The sequence below is a fragment of the Bombus vancouverensis genome, chromosome 15 (assembly GCF_051014615.1).
Source record: "Bombus vancouverensis nearcticus chromosome 15, iyBomVanc1_principal, whole genome shotgun sequence".
NCBI classification, from domain to species: Eukaryota; Metazoa; Arthropoda; class Insecta; order Hymenoptera; family Apidae; genus Bombus; species Bombus vancouverensis.
In genome coordinates, this window is record NC_134925.1 from 1,195,140 (window position 1) to 1,212,704 (window position 17,565).

Here is a 17,565-nt window from a genome sequence, read left to right on the forward strand (position 1 = left end):
CCCGGTTATCCAACCTTATCCAGGAATTTACGTTACTCGTAATTAAGGAATGGCTTTTTCGAACATTTTCGATCAATATTTGGTGGACGGGTCAGTTATTTTTTCGTGTCCCTTGTTTTTGAGATGTGGATTTTCGAAAGTGTATATCATCTCCTAGAGTTAAGATACCAAGATGGCTATGCTAATATTCAGAATACTTTGAAGATCGTTGTGATAAAAATACAACGATACAAGTTGATAGAATAATTAAACAATTTATAGTGTTACAAAAATTCCCCTTAGCGAAGAACATGAAATTTTTTAAATAACTTTTAATTTGGATCTGTGATCTTAAAATATTTCGTAGGTCACGAGTTTCAAGTTAGAACTGATACTAGTGCTGACTGTATAATAATACATAAATAATAATAAATTAATAATAAATAAAAGAATCTTTCTTTTTCTAAGCAAGCGGGCAACATTTTTACTTAGCAACGCAAACCAACAAGCTAAAAACAAGTTTCACATAATCACATCGAGGACAGTGATAAAATGCATGTTGCGTCGATCTTTCAATCATGTGCTGTAATGATCCGAGCGGCTATCGTAGAAGTATTGCGTTATCGTTTATTACACCTTGAGATGCAAATCCTTCTTAATGCCAGAGGATTCTGTTGAACGAGGCCCCTTCCTTATGTCGCTACCAATTCGTACAATTAACATACCATAAATGCCAATTACATTTTTGCATCGTTAAGTCCACGTCTGCGGTGCGGAATTTCCAAATTCGGAAGTAAACTTGAAAAATTAATCGATCGATATTTTAGGGCGAAAGTTGCGTCACGCGGTATAGTTAATTCACGGTTTTACCAAGGGGACACGGTGACAGGACTACAAAAAATGCACCTGGCCTGACCTGGAACGGAGTTTCTATTCCAGACGATCTTGCACCCCTTTAAGCGAGGTTCTACCCCTTTGTCTAGTCTCTGAAGTCTTTAGAACAGATCCAGCTGCTAGATCTTTTATGCCTCGACGAGTTTTCGCGTTCTAACTGGACACGTGCAACCTCGGGTTTCGTTTCCTTTTTTGTTTTTTTCATTGCTTTGTCGGAACTTGCGCGTTTTGAGGCGTTGCCTATAGTACTGGGCTTCTTTGAAGACTTTTTCGAGGATTAGTCTTTTTGGACATAGATTTAATTTTTTTTAAATTGCCGAATCTTTTTATAGGAATTTTATAAGAATTGAAGTTGAAAGTTTTATATGGAAGTATTTAGATTGTCAAGTGCGCTATTGTATAATTGGTACATTCTATTATCATGATTGCAGCGCCATTATTATTCTATTAATTTGCGCTTGTCAGAAATAATAATTTTTATCTTTTATTCTTTTTTCAAGAATTAATACCTACTAATTTGTGTTTAGTTATAAACAAACAGTGTTCGTCGTTGCCGCACAGAGGCAAGATACATTTTTACGGGCGTTTATGATTTTATGGAGGAAACATAACGTAAATTGAAAATTTCATATACTAGCACGCATAAATAAGTAATTATTGTGCATAAATATCATGAAATCTGTGTTTAACGTTTGTGTTAATAAATCTTAGGTGCTTTATATTTTTATTTAGGATTGAATTATCTCTTCCGAAAAAAAATCTCAAATTTATAAAAATTTAGAAAAAATTGGTTAACTGTATATTTTTATCGCTTTCCTTACGAAATTACGATACTCCGATTCCACACACGCATATCACACACAATACTCAATCGAATATAACGAAATACAATGAAATCATCTTAAATAAATAAATAAGTATATAGTATGTTCAAAGTTAACTATATTTCGCTATATATCATTCCTGAAAAATTCAAGTCATATTTTTCTCATAATTAGAGAAATTTTCGGTCTGTTTATTCCCAAGCTAAGTTCAACAATTTGTTGTGTCAACTACGTTATCTATGTTTGTTGGAAAAAGAATACTTGAAATATTATGAAACTATAGTTACGCAAGACCCGAACTATATGGCGGTATAATGTATTATAATTAATTACTACGAAAGCTTTGGACACTGTTCTCAATTACCGCTGCTTTGGTAAACACGCGATTTCATTAACGGTAAGCATGAGAGGGTTAGCAAGAGTAATTGAAGAAATAAGATTATGCAACTTGCAAATAGTTTATCGTGCCTTTGCATCGTATAAGGACTGAACGATCATCGATCGTATTTCCCTCATTGCACCAGAAGATCGTTATTTATTTGCGCAGTCTTAATTATTATCTAGCTGTTTTGAGAATGTATCGACAGACATCCTTTAAATGAATACTGGTTTCGTCGCTATCATTTCCTAATTTTTGTATATCTCGTTATAAAACATCTTATATATATTAAATGAATTATATAAATGTGTAATTTTAGGACATTTAACGATGGGACTGTAGGAACGTCGCCTACCCTACGATTTCTATGATTTTTTGCATAAGTTGTAGAAATGTATGGGTATTTTCTACAACTTTCTTCTCCTTCTCCTGTATCGTAATGGGTGGACTCGCTTAGCTGGCGAGATATTCGCGAAAAACGGCCGGCACCGCTACAGTGTATTTTTGCCCATAGTTGCGCGTCCGTGGCAGCGTATGCGTCAGTATTGGTTGCCGGCCGCTTATCTTCCGTTTATAAACGAGGATTGGGCGAGCTTAAACTCCCCGTGCACAACGTGCATATGCATGTGCGAGGCTGCGTCTGAGCTGCGAGAATGCAATTTGTTGTAACTTTACAACTTATATCACTATTGCTTTGTTCAGCTTTGGGTCAGATTTTTCAATTCTGCCGCCACGAGGCGGTCGTCAACGTCCGCGTGAAATAACAACAAATTAATTATAAAAATTACGGACGAACGAATAAGTAATGTTATTTTATGAAATAAAATTATAGTTGTCATTTCGTGCAAGCGTTGCCAGGGTGTCACCTTGCTACGGTTGCATTGAAAAGTCTGAGCCAAACCTAAACCCAATACATTGATGATACTCGCTCTTAATCGAGTTATAACAGATACTTTTCGCAGCCTCGTATATGCAGTTGCGCTCGGGCTGCTTCGAGTTTTCTCATAGTTATAAAGTTATAAACCCAAAGTTTATTCCTTTCCATTTCCCAAAGTTATAAACTACCGTTTATAAACAGAAGATAAGCGGCCGGTGGTGGGCAACCAATAGTGACGCATACTCCGTGAAATACGCCGTGTCGTACCAGCAGTTTTTCGCGAATATCTCGTAAACTAAGCGAGCGCGTTTCTTACGTGCATAGGAAAAAGTTGTTTAAAATATCGATTTCTATAATATATCCAACGATCAGCGAAATCGGAGAGCACGCAGCGTTTCTACAGTTTCGTCGATTTCAGTTTAACATGTATCCTATGTTTTACGTGATAAGATGTACAGATAGTAACTCGATAAAAATTGTAGTTATCCGATTGTTAGTAATTTGTATATTAAACATCATTTGCACGATAATGGATTATACATATAATATCATGCTTTAAATTATATAACGTGGAAAACTATTTTGATATAAGCTATCTTGATATTTCTTTCATATCTAAGTCATTTTGTACAATTTTATTTGCACGGAGGATTCAATTCGAAATTAGCAATTAATGATACTGAAATTTCTGCGATTAACGTTAATCGAGCGAGATTCCCAGGAATAATGGAGGAAAATTCAGGAATAGAAGGAATCCGAGTTCGTAAGAAAAGTCTTGGGAAAGCACGTACCGTTCCATAATGACGTCGCATCGGGTATTCCCCTCTCTTTATCAAGAAACTACATGCTATCGTTATCCTAGATTGCGTTCATTCCGTTTCTACTACTACTACTATTTCTCGTAGCTGTAAGCTCTGTGTCTCGCTACCTGAATACCGAGTAATGAATTTTTATTTTTTCGAATTTTCGAATCTTTAAATATCGAAATATTCGAAATATTCGAAATTTTCAAACATCTAAATTATCAAAGTTTGAAATTTTGTCAGACATTTGAGTTTTCAAATTCTCAATTTTATACATCCTCAAATTTGAAAATTTTGATCAAACAAAATATTTCCATTGCGTTAATACCGCTTCGGTAACTGCCTCCTCTCTCCATCTTACGTTCTAGGTAAACGAAGTCGACGTCATGAATCGTCGTGATTCTGAAAATATCGCGTGCTCGTAAAGCCATTCATAAAAGTCGTGGCACGATCTTGTTTCGTCATTTTCATTATTTCATGCCACGCGTGCAAGGAATAGCTCGGACAGGATCTTGATCAAGAAACTACAGATCATGATGAAAACACGATGAAATCCTGATCATAGACGCGGTTCTTAATGACGGACGTTGGAAGTTGATTACCGAAATTTTATCAAATCGACGTGACGCGTCCAGCGACGCAGTTTAATTATACGACAAGCGAAAACAGGATTGCTCGGCCACGACAAAGCGTAATACGATTACTCCGTTGCTGGACGGAACGTTGATGGCGTTGGTCGATGCAATTTGCAGCGAAGCGATTCAGCTTCGATTTTTCATCCCAAAAACAATAGAATTTTTCAAAATCTGTTATCAATCAATTACTGTTTATAAGATTTGACACATCGAAGAGAATAAAATGGGACATTGTTAGTCTTTATATCAAAATCCACTATACCGGAAATAGGCTCAATTTACAATAATTTATCAAATTAATCCGCCATTACTTATGAAATCTAAAGAACCGCGAAGATCATACACGAAAGAATTAAATAAGAATTCGAACATTATCAGAACGATCATTTATTCGCTATCAATATATTCAGTATCAATCTAAGGAATCGAGAATAAAAGACAAACAGCGTTAACCAAGAATTGAAAAGTTTCAAGAGCATTTACTATTCAGAGTTTAGTATAACGGAAATGAAGTTTGCGATATTGTTGTCGGATCAAAGGAAATATCGTATGAAAATGGTAATTAATTACAATAGGCGCATTAATAGGCTGGGTTATTACTTCTAAGTTATTGCATATACTCGACGTATCATGATGTAAACATACTTTACGAGCGGTTGAGAATGTAAATTTGCTACCTGTTAGTATGCGAGCGTGCACCGCGGCTGATAGTCGATAAAGCGGTCGATATGGATTGACTGACATGGATCGTGCAGGTGCACCACTCTATATAGGATATCGCGCGATTGACGTGTGAAGCATTAAATTTCGTCTGGTAGACTCGCGTAGCTCGTAATTCTGTGTTCTAAGTGTCTTTTTTATTTTACCAATGTACGGACGTACGTATCGACGGCACGCGATGTTATTATAATTGTTCCGTGAAGATAGATCTTTTTTATCAGTCGTTTTCTTATGCAGGTAGTAGCCAAGTATATTATCGGCGAAAAACTCGAAATCGAATTGTTAAATTCTTCCGTAGTGTCAATCGTTAATTTGGAACCATCGTTGTTTCATAGGAAATTTACAATTACTACTATTCCATAAGATTCAAGAATTTCAAGAAGTTCGTGTCAAAAGATTGTCCTTGTGTAAATGAAATTTAAATGAGTAATATTTAAAAATGACTTTTAGCATATTATGATAACCAATATCGTTTGGATGTTAGTTTACATATGTAAACGAAATTTGCTGCATGCATATTGCAGTGGACCTTGAACTCGTAATCGTAATTGTTATAAATTCTTATCATTATCCTTATCAGGAAAGAAGTTATGTTAATTTGTTAACATTGAAGTTTACTGAAAGTAAATGACTTATGAACTGTTTGATACCAGCGCAGTCGAGCATGTAGACGCTCGATTCTTTTATTCGAGTGTGCTGTAAGTACTTAAGTGTTGTCTTAATATAAGTCTCCACAAATCTCAAGACTGGCATCAAGACTTCATAGTTTTCCAATAAACGAAGAACATACATAATATGCCTCTCTACACATTTTTAACTCGATGACTCGTACAATTTTGTTTCTTGTTATTTTAATTTATTTGCCTATGGTTGCCAACAAGTTATTTCATCTTTTCTCTGCTTCGCTTCTTCGATGCTCATGAAGTTTTCGATATAAGCCATATTTTAAGATTGCAGCCAAGAATACATTTCAATAATTTTCAATAAGTTTCTCACGAAATCAACAATTATTTCTACGCGCCTCTAATCCAAGAAACTTACACAATTTTCCTTTTCTGGAACTTTAATCGTACTAACTCGAAAATACTAACTCAACTAACTGAATTTTACGTAGTTACATAACGTTTGCTCTACACCTCCAGCGAAGGATCCAGCGAAAGCAGTATCTCATTTGCAAACGTACAGCCAGCGATCATAGGATCCCCTAAATTCCAGCCTGAGGTACCGTTCAATCACACTTCAATGTCCATACATCGTGCATCTAAAACATAAAAGAAGACAACTAACTTAATGCAAAATCGCTATTGAGAACGGTCGAGATAATAATAATTGGTAGAAAGGAACGACCGATAGACTGGTCGATAAAGCTCTAGGGTGGCATAACGTGGTTCGTACTCCGCGGCCATATACACGCACCGTGATGCACGCGCGCACAAAGGCTTCATAGGCCCGCCAGTGAAAAGACAGAGAGAAAGAGACAGAAAATGTGGGGAGAGAAAGGGCGAGGAGAGGGACGACATGCGCCGGCACTCGTTGCCGCACGTTATAATGCTCGAAGCCCACGAACGGAACGAACGTTCGACGACAGTCATTCAGAGCTCGACCAGTGTGCCACACGTTTCGTGGCTTCTCTAATCCTCGTGCTACGTCGTGCTGGATCACATCCGCCCTCAGCAGTTGCCGGTGTCGACGATCGGACCACCCGAACCAACCGGAACAGGAACTAAGGATACGGAGAGGAAGAACGATGCTTTGAGTACGTCGCGTGTATACCGGACATCATATCCCGGTGAATTTTCTCTGTGACGCGTCGATCGTCGATAGAGGCTATCCTTTGTCTATATGCAACAGTGACCAGTGATATTCGACAAGAGAACTACACAGAATCTCTAAAGGTTGAGCATCGCGTTTCCTCCGAATATTGATTATTCGGTGAGTAATTTTTAATGGACCTGTCATTTTGGTGTTTGTTTGGTGTTTGATGAACGTGGAGGGTTGTATAAGCGAGGGAAACATTGAATGAAAGTTTGGTGGATATTCGTGCGAATTACTGTAAATAGCTAAAGGATGAGACATTGAGTAATCTCGTAAGATCGTGTCGGTAATGTTATTATGCAAGTTACGTTATGAATAACGACGCCAGTCGTATGAGAGGGCTAAGTAAATTATCACTCTCTTAAGAGAACTAGAGAAATTAGAAACGAGAAATTGATCGACTTTAAACATTATTAGCGAATATTCGAAGAATCATATCTATTGATATTTCTTCGACTGAATATTATTGTGACACCTATGATTGAGATACGAGAACCACGATGCACATTTGGATACGGTGGTTGATGAAATCAACCCTTTTCATAGAGATGTCGCCAGCTTCCTTTGGCAATCATCTTTACTTTTTTCCGCCGAATTGCGAAATTCTTTGTCTGACGTCAGATTATCCGGCATGATAACGTAGGACGAAAACTAGGTTCGGAAAACCCGGTCGGCGACCCACGTGGTCTATTGATTTTTTCGCCCGCCATGCCGCTACGTTCACGCTGGTGGAAACTAGCCTTTTCTTTCATCGGTTAGCGAAGCGGGTTAGCACACCCTGTGAATATCGCGTTAAGCACGTCTGCCTTTCCACTCCGAAATATTACATGCGAATCTTTTATGAACACGGAACGTTCGATGTGCCAAGTCGTGAATTGATCTTAGTAAAAGCAGCTAGATGTTAAAGTTGTAACTCTGTTGAGATTCAGCCGTGCTTCAGTCGTGATTCAGTCGAATTTGTAACGAAATTCTGACACTCTATGAGAGTTTCTTTTCGTACTATCCGATATTCTGTCTATAAGTACACACACCACGTACACGAGTGTCGACTAGACACTCTATTTAATTATGAAACTATCCTTCTGCTTCTTGATGTACCTGTAAAATTGACCCTTTACCAAAGTAACTTTTAATAATGATGTGACTTCAACTCCTTTACATTTAGCCATCCTTCGGCTTCCAATATTAGCCATGTACTTCCGACTTTGTATTCAAACTTCTACCTAACCGTAAACCAAGGGTACAAGGAAGTCATTGATCCCCGTTTCGACCCCCTTTTCGACCCTCGTTTCGACTCTCGTTTCGACCCTCATTTCGACCCTCCTCAGAATGGGAAAAAGATCAGAAAAAAAATCAATAATGACAGAAATACAAATTTCTACCTCAATTCAGCCGTCCTGTTTCAAAGAACGTTTTAAATCTATAGTACAAATTTCTAAATCATTCTAGTTCTGTACTAAAAGTAGTACCTACTATTCTGAATACACATAGTTTTCGTTTCATTTTGATAGTAACCTAATAATACACGTAAAACGTAGTAGTACGCATAATGTACTAATACATTATACATGCTATATATATATATATAATATGTAGAACGACATAGCAGGTAGCCACACAAAAATATATTAACATAGTATATAGCAATATAGTAATTGATATTATATGTAATTATTGTGATAACTGGTCACTACACTCTGTCAGTAGTACAACTTATTGGGGTGTGTACGCTCTATTTTATTTTCGTAATAGTATCGTTCCAAATATATTGGCCTTTTATTCGGAGCTTTCTGTTCACAATCTTAAATAACGATATAGCACACGTGATTGCGATAAACGCTTGTTAATATTGTTAACGAATTATAGAAAATTAGATGTTCCAATTGGATTTGTTATCGTGCGATCGTGCGGTGGTGCTGCATTACAAAATACACTTCGTCCCTTATCACAACAATCGACTGCAAACGGATCGATAACATATCCCCAGCATGATTTGAACACGTTTAGTTACCATTTCTGACAGGTATTTAGGGTCGCTAGCGCATCTCTGGTAAACATACCGTGTGATACCTACGGACAAGTATCTCTTAAGCATTTAGAAATATCGTCTAAAAAAATTTGGAATATTATAAATCATTGAACATTTTTAATAACAATACTAAAATTTAGGTTATTTAGTTATTAAAGGAAAGAAGAAATTTTCTAAATATGTCGAATTATTCGATAAATTGATCGATATTAAAATTATCTAAGGAAAGAAAACAAATATGAAATTGGTGTAATTATTGAAAGAAATAATAAATTGTAAAGTTGATAAATTAGCGAAATTTGTAATTCGTACCAGCGTTTGAAGTTTGACATTTCGTGAACTTTTTATAACGTTTAGAAGTTCCAAGTTGACGTTGGTCATGATCGTCGAGCGACACGAAGGGGACAAGATTTTTTAAAATAATAATTTCCGTTAATCCGTGTCGCATGAAGGGTCCGATGTCGCGTGGTTATCTTTTACGGGTGTCTTAAGTACAGGTTACGTTCCCGTTATACGGCGAACAAACCGACGTTGGCGGCGTAAGATCAATGAAAACTGACGTAATGTTCCACGAAAATTTCGGGATCCTCCATACCCATCGGAATTCCTGTTTAGTTTTCAGTGCGTATGTATAAAACCAGATTTAACTATCATATTTTTAATTCCTTAGTTTAAAAACCACTTTCGCAGTTCTCGGTATATACATATATGTTGATCCACAAATAATTACATGGATAGAAGAGATAGGATATTTTTTACCAATCTTTAAATTCAATCTTAAGGTAAACACGGAAGTAACGATAAGATGCATATTACACAATGGCAACCTTTCAGAAATTGTTACTCTCATCATGATTCGAAGTAGAAAATACATTGTTGTGTTGTGTCATCCAAGATGAAAGTGTCCGCAGAGATGAAACCCATAGACTAGAATTCTTAGATCGACTATATGCAAGTTCAGAACAAAGTTTTTCACAAAGCTCGTACAAATGACTAGATGGAAGGAATAGTACAATAGCTCATTTGTATATGTTTTTCGATACGTGTGCATACTGTACGTGTAGTTCGAGGAACAGGCTTGAAGCAGTACGACTGCCAGACTTGACGTATTAGCAGATCGCATTAAAGGGGGTTACTTGTTAAACGTTTCTTCTTGTTGGGAGATTGCTAATAAAATTCTTCTCTTGGTGCAATTTTCTACGACCAATACTTTATTGCATGCAGAAACGATGGATTACGTTTTCTGACAAAAAGAAAAAGAAAAAGATTCTTCGTTTTCATATTTAATTAGACTGATTATCATCACTTTCTACTTTAAAGGATAAGATCGAGGTAACATACAATTATATAATTATTTCGAGATTTTCGAAACATCGTGCGATAATGCTCTCTCTCTTTCTCAATCCCAATTTTATAAGCATCCTTCCTTGTTTTACTTCTTATCGCTATACGCGGAGGAAATTTACAATTGTGAAAGCAATCACCAGATGATTGAAACAATATGCTATCTCTGAACGCAAGATGCAAAGATATTCGATAATGCACGACTATAGGACACGCGAGATGAAATATGGCACCGTGCGATTATCAACACCAGTTGTAAGCTTCACGTGGCGTTGTTTGTTAAAGCGACTTGTTTCTCGAGTGTAGATTCTAACTGTGTGTAGATTTTATAACTTTACAATTTAACAAGTAGTTATCCGCACAAACTGTCTGTCAGTATTTACGGTATACAGGTTGACAGATAAACCAGTAAAAATAGGGAGGAGAGGAGTAAATACGGGGAGAAAGTTCAGGGTTTGATGGTATTCTCGAGTTTTTTCTAAATTTTGTGTAACGCTCTGAGTGACATTAATCATTAAAATGAAATTGTATGCTATATTTTTAAAGCGGTAGACTCGATCATAAAAACAGGGTTTTATACCTATGTATACCATATTACAGTTGACTATTTGACAACATTGCCTACATAAACAAGGTTATTGTTCTCCATTATTACGTTTCAGATCGCTACTAATCGAAATTTAATCGTACAGGATACAAGTTACGTGTAATTTACAAGCAACGTTCGCTTACTTGTTTAATGGTATGTAACTTAATATTTGGTTCAAGTTGTTACTAATGCAATATCGTCGTAGTAAAAGTCTTTAGTCGGTTTAAACACATTATAGACGAAATGAACATGTCAGGACAAAGAATAAGATCGATGAATGTAGTAAATACGATATATGTACTCACATACTTGCTTAAACTATGTCCTTTCTGTCTTTCTTCTTCGATAGTTCCTTTGGATTTAGGAAAAATGTAAAAAGCATAGATTTACCAGCACTCTCTGTATTGTAGCCATTCTTAACTATACAAATATATCGGTGTATACGGATGAACACACGTTCACTGATCACAGTATCCAAACAAATTTTCATACTTTTCATCTTTTTACTGACACATTATTTCTTCAAGATTAAAACTGGACAAAATAGCGGTGATTACACTGAATATATACTGCTTTCATCTCTGACACGGAATTTGTACGCGCTTTAATATCGACGATTAGCCTGATTATTTCCAAAACGGCGCCTCAAACTTATCGATTACGCAACAAGCAGTTACGCAAGCAGATATGAACGATATCGATGTGACAGGCTTGGGTTGAAAAAACGACAATGAAAAAATTAAGTGACAGAAGCGTGCGACGAGTTAGCGAATTTTGATTCTTCTAAAAGATTAATAAATATATTACGACGAATCGATATAAGGAAATTCGACGGAAACTCACACTTTGTGCCAGGTAGCGAATTACGTCTTGCGGTTGGATGCAATTACACCTTATTCTTCAATCAACTGTGCAAATGCACGACAAGATCGACCATCGATCGTTATCGTTTCCCTTTCGATAGTACCTATGGTGGTTTCGCGTGGACGTCGTCGTTTTATTCTTCGTTTCTTTTAGTTCGCGTTCTAACAACGATTTACGTTGATCCTACTCGTTTCGTACATCCCTTGTTTATCGACACATCGCGCCGTTTAAGCATAAAGGACGGCTTCCATCGGCTTGATGATCTACATATCCAATAAGCAAGGATTTTGTGGCTCAACGAAATGCGACACACGTATGGAACCTTTGGTATGTAGGGAAAGAATAAAGTTTATCCATACTTTTCGTTTCTTACCGGTAATATAGAAACTTGGTAAATAAAATAGGTGGACTGTCAGAGGTTATGTTTGAATAGTCGTTAGTATAATCCTAGAACGATATCGTGGGTCGAGTTTACGAAATTTTAAACTTATATATATACAGAGATATAAATGAACTTTAGATTATGTATCATAACTTCGTTTACCTTCCTAATTTCTGTGTGTGTGCGTGTTTAGTTTATGGAATAAATTGTTACTAATTTTATAAAGATTGTCGGTTACTTTGCGGTGTCTTTAATGTAACGCAAATAAATTGTATATTAGTTTCTTTAAATTTATGAATAGTTACTTTAAAAACATTGCTATGTAAAAATATTAAACGATAATGATGATAAAATAATTACGTTATAATGTATAAGAAAATACATAATTATAATAAATCTAGGATTAGAAATTGCAAAGTGATGATATTCTTCTGGGCTTTCCTAATATGTACTAGAAAAGAAAAGGAATTAAACGTACACCAGAGAATTAATAAAAATATATTACCATCTGTTACTTTCTACGCTAATGGTTGAAAGTTTGCGTGCCATTTTCCATAGCTGCTCGTTGATAGTGGAAAGATGAATGACTTTGTTGTGATCGACGCACCGAATTGCGCCGCTGTCAACCAAAGAATTAACATGAAATATACGCCGGTGAAGCTGCATTAGAGTGCAGATATTACGAATATTTATGTAAAACGACTGGCTTTCGAGGTTTTCCTCCTTCGTCCTTATTCCTTTTTTTTTTTTTTTTTTTTAGTAATTTTCATATAAACAAGAGTATATATATATATAAAATTAATGTTATGTACACAAGTAGTTCGTGTTCGTTTTAATATATAAATAATATATCGTGCTTTAAAATATATCAAATCGGTTTAGAATCGCTAAATTTGTCATACATATACCATACCAAAATTTCGAGTATCTAAGGGAAAGTCGCGGGAAAGTTATTCGAATACCACTATTTTTGAAGTGTGTGCTTGCAATAAATATCTTGTAATTTCTATACAGATATGTTTTAATATTTCTATCGAACATCACGGTATACCAATCGTATAAAGCTTCCTGTGTAACGATATATTGAAAAGAAGTTTCTATAAGCGTTCAAATATAATAAATAAATATTTTCATGAGTCACTACATACGTAAGTAGATATATCTGTTAGCACTGCGACATAGTTTGACGTGTATAGGCACTAACGAATAACATTTTTTCGGAGAAAAGTTCTGTTACGGTCCTTTTAAAGTTTTTTTTTTTTACAATTCGATGCACTTACAGCTAAAAATTAACATGAATCGCTTTGAAAAATCGGTCCGAATCGATTGTCAAGTGCATTATGTCAAACATATGTATGTATGTAGGTATAATGGAAGAATGGAAAGGCGAAGTAAAGGTTAGGTAAAGGCCACTTGCTTTCCATCTGACACAGTAGCTCTGAGTCTCGATTGGTTATGAATTTATGAAGCAAGTAGGGAATTCGAGGTACGATTAAATTGCCACTTTAAAAACGTAGCGGAACGGATTAAGAACTGGTTTTGCACCTTCGAATGTATTCGTCGTACAGGTGGTAGAAAGGCGTGTATCGTCGTTCGTGGATGTGATTGGTCGATCGGTACCGATTCGAGAATAAAATCGGTACAAGAGATGACAGTCTTTGCAGATTAGTCTGGATACGCGTGTGGTCGAATGAAACTGTTGACCGAAAAATGTGTTTTCCTCGATGCTTAAGACGATCTTGGATATGGATATGACTTTGTTTCAGGAAATTTTCGTTCCTTAGTTTATCGATTATCTAAAGGGGTAATGTTCGGTTTCAGTGGATTCATTTCGTTATCGTTTGGCAAACAATGTGCAAGGTTAAACTTAACGTAAATATCTTAAGCGTTCGTTGAGTAGGAGGATTTTAGTTTTCTCCGTGAGAAACGAGGAAATTATTGATGTTCAAATATAGTGCGTTCGACTCTGAAATTAGTTTATATAATAGTTTGATAAATTTATGGTACTCTGGTGCAAATTATTTACAGCTAGGGCAGATTAAGTTGTAATTTCGTAGCTTCGCAGACAGTAGCACTTGATTTGATTCAGTGGTATGAAAATCATTGTAGTGACGTACGTGACTGAGTTTGCCTTGGGTTTTAAATATAATGGAGGAAGGAATTGATATCCTTAGCAAAGGGTGTAAGAAAATTTTTATGAAGACACGCTACGGTAATCCTACGATTAATGATTATAATTAAAATTGTGAAACTAAATTATAAAGTATGTCCTTGTATTATGTTTGTAAATAAAGCAGTATTAGATCAAGGAGAAAAATACATCTTTACCATCGATTCATTGCTACTGAATCATTAGAATGTGCAGACAAATTCATAAAACGTAATATTCGCTGTAATTCTAGAAAAGTTTAATTAGAATACTTATCCTCGATTACTTACGATCTGTGATAAAAATTAGTATGATAAAAAGCTTTACTTTACAATAAAAATTACGTCTAAAAAAAAATGTTCATTTGCTACAAAAATTATTTACGACAAATCAAGTATTTGTTAGCTTTTATTTTCATCTTGTTTTACGCAGTATCTCTTCAATTCTCTCATTTTACAGAAGAAAGATTCTTCTCTTTTGCTTGTAGAACAACTTTAAACGATAAAATACACTAAAATACCTATTGATAAAACTCTACAACCGTATTTCGAAAATTTCTGGAATCCAGTAGATAAACGACGTTATAAAGGCCGACCAGGCGGTAGAAAGGTGTGTATCGACGTTTGTGCACACCATTGGATAATTCCGCGGCTGCGAAGGAGGGTATTTCCACTCGAAAAAAATCACAATGACGCGATCAGCTTGCAAAAGTTACGTTTCAGATGTTGCTCGTGCAGAAAACAATCTCGTCTGACAGCATTCGGTGCTTGGCGGATAATAATCGACTTACTATGCAAACTACACGCCAATTTTAATAGATTCTATCTAAAAGCACAATTTTTTATGGAAATTCTGTTTGTTTCGAAACTCGAAGAGGATTGGAAATTTTTTGGTAGATTTTACTTGAGATTGCTATTAGTATTTTGAGATGGAAATTTTTAAACGTTTTCACTTTTTACGTTAATTTGCATTGATCGCCAATTTTACAGTATGTGTAACAATAGAGGAGACATAACAAATCGAAGGATTATCGTTTCTTTTTCTTAGTAAAAACGTGTTTGGTGATTATATTCCTTATTTCAATATTTATAATACCTGGAAAGTTATTTACCGATTCGATAATTTTCAGGGACAAGACAAAGAAGGCGACGACACTTTCGTAGAAAAAACTTTATCGTGCGCGAATGACTTTACATTAATTTGATTATCAGCTGAATGTCAAAGGCGGATCATTTAAATTCGCCATGCAGGGTATAATATTTGACGATAGTATATACATATTGCGCGCGCGCGCGCACACACAACCACACACACACGCGCGCGCGCGCGATCCATTGGATATTTTCCAAATAATCACAAAAGTAAAAATTACTAAAATTTCATGGACTTGACTTATTCAATGTATCGATTAAGGTTAAGATATTTATTTAATTCCTTAAGAAATTCTTTCTCAATTTGGCAATGAAAGTGATGAAATTTTGTTATATTAAAAAACCATTAACACGCAGGTATTTTAGATAGTATAAGATATCGTAGTTTTCGGACTCATAAAGATCAACGATTAAAATAGTTCTCTGAAACAAAGTGTTTTAAGCGGTTAAAGGTTCAAAGCTGCATTTCATTTGTTCAGAGATAAAAAGAAAACATTCGGCTCATTTATACGTTTCTCACTAACCAGTTTGTATCTTCTTAGGTGAAAAGTCGAGAGATGAATTGGCACATTCTGGCTACGAAGTAAAAGTTACACCGTATTGTTTCTTACTGAGATGAATTATTCAGAGACAAGAAACGAAACGATGGAAATTTCATTGGTAAAAGTGGAGCAGACTGGCTGCGATAAGCTGATTTACTGACTGTATTCTTCAGAATGGCGCTTTTTGTCTAATGAATCGAACGTACGAGGATAAAAAATTGCGCGGTGGTTTCGATGTTCCTTACGACGCTTATTTCATGCCGTTCTTGATCGAGCTCGATCAACAGGTGGTGTTTTCTATTTTTCTTTCTAGATATTTGATGGAAAATGGAAAAGCTACCGCTTTTCTTTAAAAGTATTCACAAGAATCGAGAGGAATTTTTATTCCGATCGTATTTATCTTATTTAGGATTTAAATCGAATGTGTTAAATCCCAAAGAATCTGTATCCTAGTAACCATAATAGATATTTACGTCCAGCTTATTATAGAGCAATATTAGAAATAATATATCAAATATTAAAAATATGAATAAAAAGGGTCGAATGCATATTTTATGAACAAAGTGGTAAATCTGAGTGCGTCAATTCTGATAGAAATAAAAGAAACTCACCTTTATTTGTTCGGCTACAGGAAGGATGTCGAAGTCGGGAAGCATCAAGGATGACGAGAAGGGGCCGTATGACCCGGTTCCAATCGCCGACAAAGCCAACGACGAGATCAAACTAGAGGCGAAGATGTCCCTATTGAATGGAATTACCGTGATCGTTGGCTCCATTATTGGTTCTGGCATATTCGTTAGCCCGACCGGCGTTCTCAAGTATACAGGAAGCGTGAACGCGAGTCTTCTGGTATGGACAGCTTCTGGTATCTTCTCCACGGTGCGTACGCCATTATTTCTTTTTTTCCTCCTTAGAGCCAGAGGCAGCTCTGTTCTTTAAAATCGTTCATTCCATAAACGGAGTATGTATTCGCAAAATTGAGATTTCCTTAACAACAACATACACGTATAAGAAAGTTTTAATCTATTAGAGAAGTCGGAGATTTTGAAATGTGAAGTAGAATTGGAAGAATATTGATATTTAGAATTTAGACGGCTTATTCGCTCAAGTTTCTGACATTATACGGTATGCCGAAGTGTGTCTCGCGTGATCGATCGATCACTTGGGATCGCTGACTACGTTCTCTCATCTATGTGATTTGCAAAGAAATTAGCCTGGTACGCTAACGAGTTCGATCACTGTCTCGTGGATAAAGTATGCGTGTACAGTATACGCATGGCAATTTTTTCAAAGCGCCATTAGAAATATATAAAACGGCGAAAGGAGAAAGTTGATCGCTCGTAATTACGAACATTGAATTACATCGATGTTATACGTACAATCTCACGTGAATATGTATTTTATCCGTTTAACGAACTCGAATAAAAAATTAATTACAGCCGCGAGAAAGTTAAAAACTTGATTAAATCCTTTTGCTACTAACTAAAAAACAAGATCATAATATTTTCTATCGTCGAATACACTTCAATACATTACACTTAATTTTATTTTACACTTCAATTTATTCAAATTAAAATCGATCCAACTAA

General features: G+C 35.8%; 1 protein-coding gene across 6 annotated transcripts in view; it reads left to right on the plus strand.

Moving 5' to 3' along the window:
• The first annotated feature begins 5,612 nt into the window (after positions 1-5,612).
• LOC117164520 (large neutral amino acids transporter small subunit 1) overlaps positions 5,613-17,565 on the plus strand; it is a 30,690-nt gene continuing 18,737 nt past the window's right edge. The window contains exons 1-3 of one of the 6 annotated variants that reach the window (XR_013060122.1): positions 5,613-5,809; positions 6,226-7,043; positions 16,608-16,855. Coding sequence is in view for 3 of the 6 variants with exons in the window: in XM_033347660.2 (XP_033203551.1) it covers positions 16,613-16,855 (243 nt within the window). In the remaining 3 variants the exon portion in view is untranslated. Of the gene's footprint in view, positions 5,810-6,064; positions 7,044-15,976; positions 16,264-16,607; positions 16,856-17,565 lie in introns of those variants that run through there. The other 5 variants (XR_013060121.1, XR_013060123.1, XM_033347660.2 and 2 more) reach the window with 5 other exon arrangements.